At 44.2% G+C, this 13,742-nt stretch overlaps 13 protein-coding genes across 13 annotated transcripts, besides 22 other annotated features; 12 read left to right on the forward strand and 1 right to left on the reverse strand. All coding sequences in view use genetic code 2, as the record gives it.

Moving 5' to 3' along the window:
• Positions 1-736, forward strand: part of an rRNA (16S ribosomal RNA) that runs on past the window's edge.
• Positions 737-810, forward strand: a tRNA (tRNA-Leu).
• Positions 811-1,785, forward strand: ND1 (NADH dehydrogenase subunit 1). Its single transcript has one exon. The coding sequence runs from the start codon at positions 811-813 to the stop codon at positions 1,783-1,785; it is 975 nt and encodes a 324-aa protein (YP_003162733.1).
• A 5-nt stretch (positions 1,786-1,790) lies between these two features.
• Positions 1,791-1,861, forward strand: a tRNA (tRNA-Ile).
• Positions 1,861-1,931, reverse strand: a tRNA (tRNA-Gln).
• Positions 1,931-1,999, forward strand: a tRNA (tRNA-Met).
• ND2 (NADH dehydrogenase subunit 2) lies at positions 2,000-3,045 on the forward strand. The gene has a single exon. A coding segment is annotated over exon 1 (1,046 nt).
• Positions 3,046-3,116, forward strand: a tRNA (tRNA-Trp).
• Position 3,117: 1 nt separating this feature from the next.
• Positions 3,118-3,186, reverse strand: a tRNA (tRNA-Ala).
• Position 3,187: 1 nt separating this feature from the next.
• Positions 3,188-3,260, reverse strand: a tRNA (tRNA-Asn).
• Positions 3,261-3,298: 38 nt separating this feature from the next.
• Positions 3,299-3,364, reverse strand: a tRNA (tRNA-Cys).
• Positions 3,365-3,432, reverse strand: a tRNA (tRNA-Tyr).
• Position 3,433: 1 nt separating this feature from the next.
• On the forward strand, positions 3,434-4,984 carry COX1 (cytochrome c oxidase subunit I). The gene has a single exon. It carries the CDS (start codon positions 3,434-3,436, stop codon positions 4,982-4,984), a length of 1,551 nt encoding a protein of 516 aa, YP_003162735.1.
• Positions 4,985-5,055, reverse strand: a tRNA (tRNA-Ser).
• Positions 5,056-5,058: 3 nt separating this feature from the next.
• Positions 5,059-5,131, forward strand: a tRNA (tRNA-Asp).
• A 7-nt stretch (positions 5,132-5,138) lies between these two features.
• Positions 5,139-5,829, forward strand: COX2 (cytochrome c oxidase subunit II). The gene has a single exon. A coding segment is annotated over exon 1 (691 nt).
• Positions 5,830-5,903, forward strand: a tRNA (tRNA-Lys).
• A 1-nt stretch (position 5,904) lies between these two features.
• On the forward strand, positions 5,905-6,072 carry ATP8 (ATP synthase F0 subunit 8). Its single transcript has one exon. The coding sequence runs from the start codon at positions 5,905-5,907 to the stop codon at positions 6,070-6,072; it is 168 nt and encodes a 55-aa protein (YP_003162737.1).
• On the forward strand, positions 6,063-6,745 carry ATP6 (ATP synthase F0 subunit 6). The gene has a single exon. A coding segment is annotated over exon 1 (683 nt).
• Positions 6,746-7,530, forward strand: COX3 (cytochrome c oxidase subunit III). The gene has a single exon. A coding segment is annotated over exon 1 (785 nt).
• Positions 7,531-7,602, forward strand: a tRNA (tRNA-Gly).
• Positions 7,603-7,951, forward strand: ND3 (NADH dehydrogenase subunit 3). Its single transcript has one exon. A coding segment is annotated over exon 1 (349 nt).
• Positions 7,952-8,020, forward strand: a tRNA (tRNA-Arg).
• ND4L (NADH dehydrogenase subunit 4L) lies at positions 8,021-8,317 on the forward strand. Its single transcript has one exon. The coding sequence runs from the start codon at positions 8,021-8,023 to the stop codon at positions 8,315-8,317; it is 297 nt and encodes a 98-aa protein (YP_003162741.1).
• Positions 8,311-9,691, forward strand: ND4 (NADH dehydrogenase subunit 4). The gene has a single exon. A coding segment is annotated over exon 1 (1,381 nt).
• Positions 9,692-9,760, forward strand: a tRNA (tRNA-His).
• Positions 9,761-9,828, forward strand: a tRNA (tRNA-Ser).
• A 5-nt stretch (positions 9,829-9,833) lies between these two features.
• Positions 9,834-9,906, forward strand: a tRNA (tRNA-Leu).
• Positions 9,907-11,745, forward strand: ND5 (NADH dehydrogenase subunit 5). Its single transcript has one exon. It carries the CDS (start codon positions 9,907-9,909, stop codon positions 11,743-11,745), a length of 1,839 nt encoding a protein of 612 aa, YP_003162743.1.
• Positions 11,742-12,263, reverse strand: ND6 (NADH dehydrogenase subunit 6). The gene has a single exon. The coding sequence runs from the start codon at positions 12,261-12,263 to the stop codon at positions 11,742-11,744; it is 522 nt and encodes a 173-aa protein (YP_003162744.1).
• Positions 12,264-12,332, reverse strand: a tRNA (tRNA-Glu).
• A 4-nt stretch (positions 12,333-12,336) lies between these two features.
• Positions 12,337-13,477, forward strand: CYTB (cytochrome b). The gene has a single exon. A coding segment is annotated over exon 1 (1,141 nt).
• Positions 13,478-13,549, forward strand: a tRNA (tRNA-Thr).
• Positions 13,549-13,618, reverse strand: a tRNA (tRNA-Pro).
• Positions 13,619-13,742: part of a D loop (control region) that runs on past the window's edge.

The raw sequence follows: 13,742 nt of genomic DNA on the forward strand, positions 1-13,742 counted from the left end.
TAATAAATAAGAGGTCCCGCCTGCCCTGTGACTATTAGTTTAACGGCCGCGGTATTTTGACCGTGCGAAGGTAGCGCAATCACTTGTCTTTTAAATGGAGACCTGTATGAATGGCACGACGAGGGCTTAGCTGTCTCCTTTTTCAGGTCAATGAAATTGATCTCCCCGTGCAGAAGCGGGGATAAATACATAAGACGAGAAGACCCTATGGAGCTTTAGACACCAAGGCAGTTTATGTTAAATACCTTCTCACAAGGAGCCAAACAAAATAATCCCTGCCCTAATGTCTTTGGTTGGGGCGACCGCGGGGAAACAAAAAACCCCCATGTGGAATGAGAACACCCTCTTACAGCTGAGAGCTCCCGCTCTAATAAACAGAATTTCTGACCAATCAGATCCGGCAACGCCGATCAACGGACCGAGTTACCCTAGGGATAACAGCGCAATCCCCTTTTAGAGCCCATATCGACAAGGGGGTTTACGACCTCGATGTTGGATCAGGACATCCTAATGGTGCAGCCGCTATTAAGGGTTCGTTTGTTCAACGATTAAAGTCCTACGTGATCTGAGTTCAGACCGGAGTAATCCAGGTCAGTTTCTATCTATGACATGATCTTTTCTAGTACGAAAGGACCGAAGAGAAGAGGCCCATTCTCCAAGAACGCCTCACCCCTACCTAATGAAAACAACTAAAATAGGCCAAAGGGCATACCCCCCGTTCCTAAGAAAACGGCATGTTAAGATGGCAGAGCCCGGCCACTGCAAAAGGTCTAAGCCCTTTCCACAGAGGTTCAAGTCCTCTTCTTAACTATGATCTCAACACTTATTACACATATCCTCAACCCTTTAGCCTTTATCGTCCCCGTTCTATTAGCTGTTGCCTTTTTAACCCTCATTGAACGAAAGGTACTCGGCTATATACAACTACGAAAAGGCCCTAACATCGTTGGACCCTACGGCCTCCTCCAACCTATTGCTGACGGAGTAAAACTATTTATCAAAGAACCCGTGCGACCTTCCACCTCCTCCCCCGTTTTATTTCTTTTAACCCCTATACTGGCCCTTACCCTTGCACTCACTCTCTGAGCCCCCATACCCCTACCCTACCCAGTAACGGACCTTAACCTAGGAATTTTATTCATTTTAGCCCTCTCCAGTCTTGCAGTATACTCTATTTTAGGCTCAGGTTGAGCATCCAATTCAAAATATGCCCTCATTGGAGCGCTACGGGCAGTAGCCCAAACCATCTCCTACGAAGTTAGTCTTGGACTTATTCTTTTAAATGCTATTATCTTTACTGGGGGATTTACATTACAAACTTTCAATGTTGCCCAGGAAAGTATCTGACTAGTTCTGCCGGCCTGACCCCTAGCTGCTATATGATATATCTCAACCTTAGCAGAAACCAATCGTGCCCCTTTTGATTTAACAGAAGGGGAATCGGAACTAGTCTCAGGCTTTAATGTAGAATATGCAGGAGGGCCCTTCGCACTCTTTTTCCTAGCAGAGTATGCCAACATTTTACTTATAAATACCCTCTCTGCTACCCTGTTTCTAGGCGCATCCCATATTCCAACAATTCCAGAACTCACCGCGGTTAATTTAATGACCAAAGCGGCCTTACTTTCAATTGTTTTCCTATGAGTTCGAGCCTCCTACCCTCGCTTCCGTTATGACCAACTAATGCATCTTATTTGAAAAAACTTTTTACCTCTTACATTAGCCCTGGTTATCTGACACCTTGCCCTTCCCATTGCATTTGCTGGACTACCCCCACAGCTATAATTACCGGAGTTGTGCCTGAAACCGAAGGGCCACTTTGATAGAGTGAACTATGGGGGTTAAAGTCCCCTCAACTCCTTAGAAAGAAGGGACTTGAACCCTACCCGGAGAGATCAAAACTCTCAGTGCTTCCACTACACCACTTCCTAGTAAAGTCAGCTAATTAAGCTTTTGGGCCCATACCCCAAACATGTTGGTTAAAATCCCTCCTTTGCTAATGAACCCGTACATCTTAGCTACTCTGCTATTTGGACTAGGCATGGGAACTACAATTACGTTTGCAAGCTCACATTGATTACTTGCCTGAATAGGACTTGAAATAAATACCCTTGCCATCATTCCTCTTATAGCCCAACACCATCACCCACGAGCCGTGGAGGCTACCACTAAATATTTTTTGACCCAGGCTACCGCAGCCGCTATGCTTCTTTTCGCCAGCACCACTAACGCCTGGCTAACAGGACAATGGGAAATTCAACAAATATCCCACCCCCTACCTGTTACGATAATCACCCTGGCTCTTGCACTAAAAATCGGGCTTGCTCCTGTTCACTCATGACTTCCCGAAGTCCTTCAGGGCTTAGACCTAACTACCGGCCTTATTCTTTCCACCTGACAAAAACTTGCCCCCCTAGCCCTCCTCCTCCAAATTCAACCTGCTAACTCAACAATTCTGATTTTCCTCGGCCTTATGTCAACCCTAGTCGGAGGCTGAGGTGGCCTTAATCAAACTCAATTACGGAAAATCCTCGCATACTCTTCAATTGCACACCTCGGCTGAATGATTTTAGTTTTACAATTCTCCCCCTCCCTAATGCTCTTGACCCTCCTCACCTATATTATCATAACATTCTCTACATTCCTCGTATTTAAACTAAATGATGCTACCAACATTAATACACTTGCCACTTCTTGAACGAAAGCTCCAGCGCTTACATCTCTCGCTCCTCTCGTACTTCTTTCACTTGGTGGACTTCCACCACTCACTGGCTTTATACCAAAATGACTTATTCTACAAGAACTAGCTAAACAAGATCTTGCCCCCACTGCAACCCTGGCTGCACTTACTGCTCTTTTAAGTCTCTACTTCTACCTACGACTCTCGTACGCTATAGCTCTAACCATCTCCCCTAACAACTTATTGGCTACTACCCCCTGACGCCTTCCCTCCTCGCAACTTACACTGCCCTTGGCCGTCTCAACCGTTGCCACACTTTCACTATTACCCCTAACCCCTGCCGCACTAGCACTCTTAACTCTTTAAGGGACTTAGGATAGCACAAGACCAACGGCCTTCAAAGCCCTAAGCGGGAGTGAAAATCTCCCAGTCCCTGATAAGACTTGCGGGATATTATCCCACATCTCCTGCATGCAAAACAGACACTTTAATTAAGCTAAAGCCTTTCTAGATAGGTAGGCCTCGATCCTACAAAGTCTTAGTTAACAGCTAAGCGCCCAAACCAGCGAGCATCCATCTACCTTTCCCCCGCCTTTTAACAAGGCTAGAGGCGGGGGAAAGCCCCGGTAAGCGCTAGCTTACTTCTTTAGATTTGCAATCTAATATGTTAAACACCTCAAGGCTTGGTAAGAAGAGGACTTAAACCTCTGTATGTGGGGCTACAATCCACCGCTTAACTCAGCCATCCTACCTGTGGCAATCACACGTTGATTTTTCTCGACTAATCACAAAGACATCGGCACCCTCTATCTAGTATTTGGTGCTTGAGCCGGTATAGTAGGCACGGCCCTAAGCTTGCTCATTCGAGCAGAGCTAAGCCAACCAGGCGCTCTCCTTGGGGACGACCAGATTTATAACGTCATTGTTACAGCACATGCCTTTGTAATAATTTTCTTTATAGTAATGCCAATTATAATTGGAGGCTTTGGAAACTGACTTATTCCCCTAATGATCGGGGCCCCCGACATAGCATTTCCTCGAATAAATAACATGAGCTTTTGACTTCTTCCTCCATCTTTCCTTCTTCTCCTGGCTTCTTCCGGGGTTGAAGCTGGTGCCGGAACGGGCTGAACCGTCTACCCTCCTCTATCGGGCAATTTAGCTCATGCTGGAGCATCCGTTGATCTAACTATCTTTTCCCTTCATTTAGCAGGAATTTCCTCAATTTTAGGGGCAATTAACTTTATTACAACAATTATTAACATGAAACCACCTGCCATCTCCCAGTATCAAACTCCCCTATTCGTTTGAGCTGTCCTAATTACTGCAGTCCTACTCCTCCTTTCTCTTCCAGTCCTTGCTGCGGGCATTACAATGCTGCTTACAGATCGAAACCTAAATACAACATTCTTTGACCCCGCAGGTGGTGGTGATCCCATCCTTTACCAACACCTGTTCTGATTTTTTGGACATCCAGAAGTCTATATTTTAATTTTACCGGGCTTCGGAATAATCTCCCACATCGTAGCTTACTACTCTGGCAAAAAAGAACCTTTTGGTTATATGGGTATGGTCTGAGCCATGATAGCAATTGGCCTTTTAGGATTCATTGTTTGAGCCCATCACATATTTACAGTAGGTATAGATGTAGACACACGTGCTTACTTCACTTCTGCCACTATAATTATCGCCATCCCCACCGGTGTAAAAGTCTTCAGCTGACTAGCCACGCTTCATGGTGGGGCCGTAAAATGAGAAGCACCCCTACTATGAGCCCTTGGCTTTATTTTCCTCTTCACAGTAGGTGGATTAACAGGAATCATCCTAGCCAACTCCTCCCTAGATATTGTTCTACATGACACATACTATGTAGTTGCCCACTTCCATTATGTCCTCTCCATAGGTGCCGTATTTGCTATCGTTGGAGGCTTTGTACACTGATTCCCCCTATTTACAGGCTATACCCTTCACGAAACTTGAACAAAAGTTCACTTCGGTATTATGTTTGCCGGTGTAAACCTCACATTCTTCCCCCAACATTTCCTTGGGCTAGCTGGAATACCTCGGCGATATTCAGACTATCCAGATGCCTACACTCTATGAAATTCAATTTCCTCTATTGGATCCCTAGTCTCCCTTGTAGCAGTAGTGTTATTCCTCTACATTATTTGAGAAGCATTCGCTGCTAAACGTGAAGTTCTAGCCGTTGAACTAGCATCTACAAATGTAGAATGACTACACGGTTGCCCTCCCCCTTACCACACTTTCGAGGAGCCCGCATTCGTTCAAGTCCAAGCATACTAACGAGAAAGGGAGGAGTTGAACCCCCATAGGTTGGTTTCAAGCCAACCACATAACCGCTCTGTCACTTTCTTCATAAGACACTAGTAAAATAGATTATTACATTACCTTGTCAAGGTAATATTGTGGGTTAAAACCCCGCGTGTCTTGAACCCCAATGGCACATCCCTCACAGCTAGGCTTCCAAGATGCAGCTTCACCTGTTATAGAAGAACTTCTTCATTTCCACGACCACGCCTTAATAATTGTATTTATAATTAGCACAATAGTACTTTACATTATTGTGGCCATAATCTCCACAAAATTTACTGACAAATACATCTTGGATTCCCAAGAAATTGAAATCATCTGAACAGTTCTTCCAGCAATTGTACTTATCCTAATTGCCCTTCCCTCCCTTCGTATTTTATACCTCATAGATGAAATTAATGATCCCCACCTAACTATTAAAGCCATAGGACATCAATGATACTGAAGCTACGAATACACAGACTACGAAGACCTTGGTTTTGACTCCTACATAATCCCTACACAAGACCTCACTCCGGGCCAATTCCGTCTCCTAGAAGCAGATCACCGAATAGTTATTCCTGTAAACTCCCCCATCCGGGTCCTAGTCTCCGCCGAAGACGTTCTTCACTCCTGAGCCGTTCCAGCGCTCGCTGTTAAAATGGATGCAGTGCCCGGTCGCCTGAACCAAACAGCTTTCATAGTGTCACGACCAGGTGTTTTCTATGGACAATGCTCTGAAATCTGCGGAGCTAATCACAGCTTTATACCTATCGTAGTTGAAGCAGTTCCTCTCGAACACTTTGAAAACTGATCATCTCTAATACTTGAAGACGCCTCGCTAAGAAGCTAAACTGGGTGTAGCGTTAGCCTTTTAAGCTAAAGAATGGTGACTCCCAACCACCCCTAGCGGCATGCCCCAACTTAACCCCACACCTTGATTTGCTACTCTAATTTTTTCTTGACTTATTTTTTTAACTGTAATTGTGCCCAAGGTTTTAAGCCATACTTTTCCTAACGAACCCACACCACAAAGCACAGAAAAACCAAAAACAGAACCCTGAAACTGACCATGACACTAAGCTTCTTCGATCAATTTATAAGTCCCGTATGCTTAGGCATTCCCCTAATTGTTCTTGCCCTCACCCTCCCATGAATCCTCTTTCCTTCTTTTGCCTCTCGATGACTTCCCAACCGATTACTAGGCCTCCAAAACTGATTCCTCAGTCAATTTACTCAACAGCTTCTTTTACCATTAAGCCCTGCCGGACACAAATGAGCCCTCCTATTTGGCTCCCTTATAATTTACCTTATTTCCCTTAATATACTAGGCCTTCTTCCATATACCTTCACCCCAACAACACAACTGTCGTTAAACCTAGGCCTTGCAGTTCCCCTCTGACTAGCCACAGTACTTATTGGAATACGAAATCAACCAACTATTGCCTTAGGACACCTCCTTCCAGAAGGTACCCCCACACCTCTAATTCCAGTCCTTATTATTATCGAAACAATTAGCCTCTTCATTCGCCCTCTCGCCCTTGGCGTTCGGTTAACAGCTAATCTCACAGCAGGTCACTTACTGATTCAACTAATCGCAACCGCCGTATTTGTTCTTCTACCACTGATACCAGCTGTCTCAGCTATTACAGCACTTTTACTTCTTCTCCTCACCCTTCTAGAAATTGCAGTCGCAATAATCCAAGCTTACGTCTTTGTACTCCTTTTAAGCCTTTACCTACAAGAAAACGTCTAATGGCCCACCAAGCACACGCATACCACATAGTTGACCCCAGCCCTTGGCCTTTAACAGGCGCAGTTGCCGCTCTCCTAATGACATCAGGTCTTGCAATCTGATTTCACTTCCACTCTACCACACTCATAGTCCTTGGAACCATACTCCTCCTATTAACCATGTACCAGTGATGACGAGATATTGTCCGAGAAGGTACCTTCCAAGGCCACCATACACCCCCCGTTCAGAAAGGCCTTCGATTTGGTATGATTTTATTTATCACCTCAGAGGTATTCTTCTTCTTAGGATTTTTCTGAGCCTTCTATCACGCAAGCCTTGCCCCAACTCCCGAACTAGGAGGATGCTGACCCCCCACAGGTATTTTAACTCTTGACCCTTTTGAAGTACCTCTCCTTAACACCGCCGTTCTTCTCGCCTCAGGCGTAACAGTCACCTGAGCCCATCACAGCATTATAGAAGGTAAACGCAAACAAGCAATTCACTCCTTAACCTTAACAATCCTACTCGGTTTTTATTTTACTTTCCTTCAAGCCCTAGAATATTACGAAGCTCCCTTTACCATTGCAGACGGAGTTTACGGCTCCACATTCTTCGTAGCCACAGGCTTCCACGGCTTGCACGTAATTATTGGCTCTACATTTTTAGCCGTTTGCCTACTTCGTCAAGTCGAATATCACTTTACCTCCGAACATCATTTTGGATTTGAAGCAGCCGCCTGATACTGACACTTCGTAGACGTTGTTTGACTATTCCTTTACATCTCCATCTACTGATGAGGATCCTAATCTTTCTAGTATTAAAATAAGTATAAGTGACTTCCAATCACCTGGTCTTGGTTAAATTCCAAGGAAAGATAATGAACTTAATCACAACAATTATCACTATTGCTATTTTACTTTCCACCGTTCTAGCCATTGTATCCTTCTGACTTCCTCAAATTACCCCGGACTATGAGAAGCTTTCCCCCTACGAATGTGGCTTTGACCCTTTAGGAAGCGCCCGATTACCTTTTTCACTCCGATTTTTTCTTGTAGCTATTCTTTTTCTTCTTTTTGATCTAGAAATTGCACTTCTTTTACCCCTCCCCTGAGGGGACCAACTCTCATCCCCCCTCCTCACTTTCCTATGAGCATCAGCCGTCCTAATTCTTCTAACCCTTGGACTAATTTATGAGTGAATGCAAGGAGGACTAGAATGAGCCGAATAGGCTTTTAGTTTAAAGAAAACATTTGATTTCGGCTCAAAAACCTGTGGTTAAAGTCCACAATTGCCTGATGACCCCCGTTCACTTCGCCTTTTCATCGACCTTCATTCTAGGACTTGCAGGTCTAGCATTCCACCGAACCCATCTCCTCTCTGCTCTTCTTTGCTTAGAGGGAATAATACTCTCTCTATTTATTGCCCTATCACTATGGACTCTTCAATTAGATTCCACCAATTTTTCAGCCTCCCCTATGCTACTTCTGGCATTTTCAGCTTGCGAAGCAAGCGCAGGCCTAGCATTACTGGTTGCCACAGCCCGCACACACGGATCCGACCGCCTACAAACCCTTAATCTTCTACAATGCTAAAAATCCTAATTCCCACCCTCATGCTAGTACCAACAATTTGAATAGTCCCCGGCAAATGACTTTGGCCAACCACCTTGCTCCAAAGCCTACTAATTGCCCTAGCCAGCTTCTCATGACTAAAAAATTTTTCAGAGACAGGCTGATCCTCCCTTAACCCCTATATGGCAACAGATGCTCTCTCAACCCCCCTCCTAGTCCTCACTTGCTGACTTTTACCACTAATAATTCTTGCAAGTCAAAACCACACAGCTCTTGAACCTTTAAATCGACAGCGAATGTATATTACGCTACTTACATCCCTACAAGCCTTCTTAATTATGGCCTTTAGCGCCACCGAGGTAATCTTATTTTATGTTATGTTTGAAGCCACCCTTATCCCAACCTTGATTCTTATTACTCGGTGAGGTAACCAAGCAGAACGACTAAACGCAGGTACATATTTTTTATTTTACACCTTAGCAGGATCACTCCCACTACTAGTTGCCCTTCTTCTCCTTCAAAATAACACAGGGACCCTTTCACTCCTAACCCTACAATACACCAATCCCCTCCTGCTTTCAACTTATGCAGACAAACTATGATGAGCAGGCTGCTTACTGGCCTTCCTAGTAAAAATACCACTTTATGGCGTCCACCTCTGACTTCCTAAAGCTCATGTAGAAGCTCCAGTTGCTGGCTCCATAATCCTTGCTGCCGTACTCCTTAAGCTAGGGGGTTACGGTATAATACGAATCATGGTTGTTCTCGAACCCCTCACCAAGGAATTAAGTTATCCATTCATTATTTTTGCCCTCTGGGGAGTAATTATAACAGGCTCAATCTGTCTTCGACAAACGGATCTTAAGTCCCTAATCGCTTACTCATCAGTAAGTCATATGGGACTTGTAGTTGGGGGTATTTTAATTCAAACCCCCTGAGGCTTCACAGGCGCCCTAATCCTTATAATTGCCCACGGCCTCACATCTTCCGCCTTATTCTGTCTTGCAAACACTAATTATGAACGCACACATAGTCGAACCATGGTCTTAGCACGAGGTTTACAAATGGCCCTCCCACTTATAACATCCTGATGATTCATTGCCAGCCTTGCCAATCTTGCCTTGCCCCCTCTCCCCAATCTCATAGGCGAACTAATAATTATTACTTCCTTATTCAACTGGTCCTGATGAACACTAGCACTTACAGGGGCTGGCACGCTCATTACCGCGGGATACTCACTTTATATATTCCTTATGACCCAACGAGGGCCCCTCCCAGCACATGTTATAGCTCTTGACCCCTCACACTCCCGAGAACACCTCCTCATAGCCCTGCACCTTCTCCCCCTCCTTCTCCTTATTATTAAACCCGAACTAGTTTGAGGATGGGCCGCTTGTAGATATAGTTTAACAAAAACATTAGATTGTGATTCTAAAAACAGAGGTTAAATCCCCCTTATCCACCGAGAGAGGCTCGCTAGCAACGAAGACTGCTAATTTTCGTCACCTTGGTTGAACCCCTGGGCTCACTCGAGGGCGCTCCTAAAGGATAACAGCTCATCCATTGGTCTTAGGAACCAAAAACTCTTGGTGCAAATCCAAGTAGCAGCTATGCACACCTCTTCCCTAATCTTAACATCAAGCTTAATTACCATTTTTCTACTTCTAATTTATCCTGTTTTAACCACATTATCACCACAACCCCAAAAGGCAGATTGAGCCCTCTCCCAAGTGAAAACAGCGGTTAAGCTGGCTTTCCTTGTAAGCCTTATTCCCCTGTTCCTTTTCCTTAACGAAGGCGCAGAAACAATTGTTACAAACTGAAACTGAATAAATACCGTTACTTTCGACATCAATATTAGCTTTAAGTTCGACCACTATTCTATTATTTTTACACCTATCGCTCTGTATGTGACCTGATCCATTCTTGAATTTGCCTCATGATATATGCATGCCGACCCATTTATGAATCGTTTTTTCAAGTACCTCCTTGTCTTTCTTATTGCTATAATCGTACTTGTTACAGCAAATAACATATTTCAACTTTTTATTGGATGGGAAGGCGTAGGCATCATGTCTTTTCTTCTCATTGGCTGATGATACGGACGGGCTGACGCCAACACCGCTGCCCTTCAAGCAGTTCTTTATAACCGCGTTGGTGACGTAGGCCTTATCTTCGCAATAGCATGAATAGCAACAAACCTCAACTCATGAGAAATACAACAACTATTTGCAGCTGCCAAAGATATAGACCTTACTTTCCCACTTCTAGGCCTAATTATTGCCGCTACCGGCAAATCGGCCCAATTTGGACTACACCCTTGACTTCCTTCCGCCATGGAAGGTCCTACACCGGTATCTGCCCTACTACATTCTAGCACCATGGTTGTTGCCGGCATCTTCTTACTCATCCGCATGAGCCCCCTAATAGAAAACAACCAAACTGCCTTAACTGTTTGCCTTTGCCTGGGCGCCTTAACCACCCTGTTTACTGCCACCTGTGCCCTCACCCAAAACGATATTAAAAAAATCGTCGCATTCTCAACATCCAGCCAACTAGGCCTCATAATAGTAACTATTGGACTTAACCAACCTCAACTTGCCTTTCTTCACATCTGTACACATGCCTTCTTTAAAGCTATACTCTTCCTTTGTTCAGGTTCGATCATTCATAGCTTAAATGATGAGCAAGATATCCGAAAAATGGGGGGCATACATCATCTTACTCCTTTTACATCTTCCTGCCTCACTATTGGGAGCCTTGCCCTCACGGGCACTCCCTTCCTAGCAGGCTTCTTTTCTAAAGATGCCATCATTGAAGCACTAAACACATCCCACCTTAACGCCTGAGCCCTTACCTTAACCCTCTTAGCCACCTCCTTCACAGCCATTTATAGTCTCCGAGTTGTCTTCTTTGTTTCCATGGGGCACCCTCGATTCAACTCCCTTTCCCCAATTAATGAAAACAATCCAGCGGTGATTAACCCAATCAAGCGACTGGCCTGAGGAAGCATCCTTGCCGGCCTTTTAATTACATCCAACATCACTCCTCTAAAGACTCCTATTATAACTATACCTCCCCTACTAAAACTAGCTGCGCTTGCTGTAACAATTTTAGGTCTCCTGATCGCCTTAGAATTAGCATCCTTAACAACCAAACAATATAAATCCACGCCCAGCTTAAATCCCCATCACTTTTCGAATATACTAGGCTTTTTTCCATCAATTATTCATCGCTTTACTCCGAAATTAAACCTTGCACTTGGCCAAGCCATTGCCAGCCAGATAGTTGATCAGACCTGATTAGAAAAAGTGGGCCCAAAAGCCTTGACTTCTTCTATAAAACCCCTTATTACAACCACAAGTAACACTCAACAAGGCATAATTAAGACTTATCTTACCCTGTTTTTCCTTACCCTAACACTTGCAATCCTTACTTTCTTTTATTAAACCGCCCGAAGTGTTCCTCGACTAAGTCCGCGTGTTAACTCCAAAACCACAAATAAAGTTAAAAGCAAAACCCATGCACTAATTACTAATATTCCTCCCCCTCACGAGTATATTAGAGCAACTCCTCCCATATCCCCCCGAAGTCCTGAAAACTCCTCTAACTCATCTACCGGGACCCATGACGTCTCAAATCAACCCCCTCAAAAAAAGCTAGAGACTAAAACCACCGCCACTACATACATAGCCATATATATAATTACTGGCCCACTTCCCCAAGTCTCAGGGTAAGGCTCAGCAGCAAGTGCTGCTGAATAAGCAAACACTACCAACATCCCTCCCAAATAAATTAGAAATAAAACCAAAGATAAGAAAGGGCCACCATGCCCCACCAGTACTCCGCACCCCATGCCTGCTACCACCACCAACCCAAGAGCAGCAAAATAAGGAGAAGGATTAGAAGCAACCGCCGCCAACCCTAATACTAACCCTAACAAAAACAAATACATAATATAGGTCATAATTCCTGCCAGGACTCTAACCAGGACTAATGGCTTGAAAAACCACCGTTGTAATTCAACTACAAGAACCTTAATGGCAAGTCTTCGAAAAACCCACCCCTTATTAAAAATCGCAAACGACGCGCTGGTCGATCTCCCCGCCCCCTCTAATATTTCAGTCTGATGAAACTTCGGCTCACTACTTGGCCTTTGCTTAATTACTCAAATCCTCACAGGACTATTCCTTGCTATACACTATACTTCTGACATCGCAACAGCCTTTTCTTCCGTTGCCCACATCTGCCGAGACGTAAATTACGGCTGACTTATTCGGAATATTCACGCCAATGGCGCATCCTTCTTCTTTATCTGCATTTATATACATATTGGACGAGGCCTCTACTATGGCTCCTACCTATATAAAGAAACATGAAACGTGGGCGTAGTTCTTCTTCTCTTAGTAATAATAACTGCTTTCGTAGGGTACGTACTTCCATGAGGCCAAATATCATTCTGAGGTGCAACCGTCATCACCAACCTCTTATCCGCAGTTCCTTATGTAGGGAACACACTTGTTCAGTGGATTTGAGGCGGCTTTTCAGTAGATAATGCCACCCTCACTCGGTTCTTCGCATTTCACTTCCTTTTCCCTTTCGTAATTGTTGCCGCAACAGTGATTCACCTTCTTTTCCTCCACGAATCAGGATCAAACAACCCTCTTGGATTAAATTCTGACGCTGACAAGGTCTCATTCCACCCATATTTTTCATACAAAGATCTTCTTGGATTTGCAGCACTACTTACTGCTCTGACTTCTTTAGCCCTCTTTTCACCCAACCTCCTGGGGGATCCTGACAATTTTACTCCAGCCAACCCCCTAGTTACCCCACCACACATCAAGCCAGAGTGATATTTTCTGTTTGCATACGCCATCCTCCGATCAATTCCTAACAAACTTGGAGGTGTCCTCGCCCTCTTATCCTCTATTCTTGTTCTTATACTTGTCCCTATCCTCCACACATCAAAACAACGAAGCTTAACATTCCGTCCTTTAACACAATTTCTATTCTGAACCCTCGTTGCAGATGTAATTATTCTTACCTGAATTGGAGGAATACCTGTCGAACATCCTTTTATTATTATTGGTCAAATTGCATCCTTCCTTTACTTTTTCCTTTTCCTGGCACTGATTCCCACAGCAGGTTGACTTGAGAACAAAGCCCTTAAATGATCCTGCACTAGTAGCTCAGCTTTAGAGCGCCGGTCTTGTAAGCCGGATGTCGGAGGTTAAAATCCTCCCTATTGCTCAAAGAAAAGAGATTTTAACTCCTACCCCTAACTCCCAAAGCTAGGATTCTAAATTAAACTATTCTTTGCAACGCATATATGTACTTGAAAGTGCATATATGTAATTACACCATACATTTATATTAACCATTTCAGGGGTTTTCAAGTACATAACTGATTAATAACCATAACTAGGTATAAACCTAGGAAACA

The sequence above is a fragment of the mitochondrial genome of Enoplosus armatus (assembly GCF_043641665.1).
Source record: "Enoplosus armatus mitochondrion, complete genome".
NCBI classification, from domain to species: domain Eukaryota; kingdom Metazoa; phylum Chordata; class Actinopteri; order Centrarchiformes; family Enoplosidae; genus Enoplosus; species Enoplosus armatus.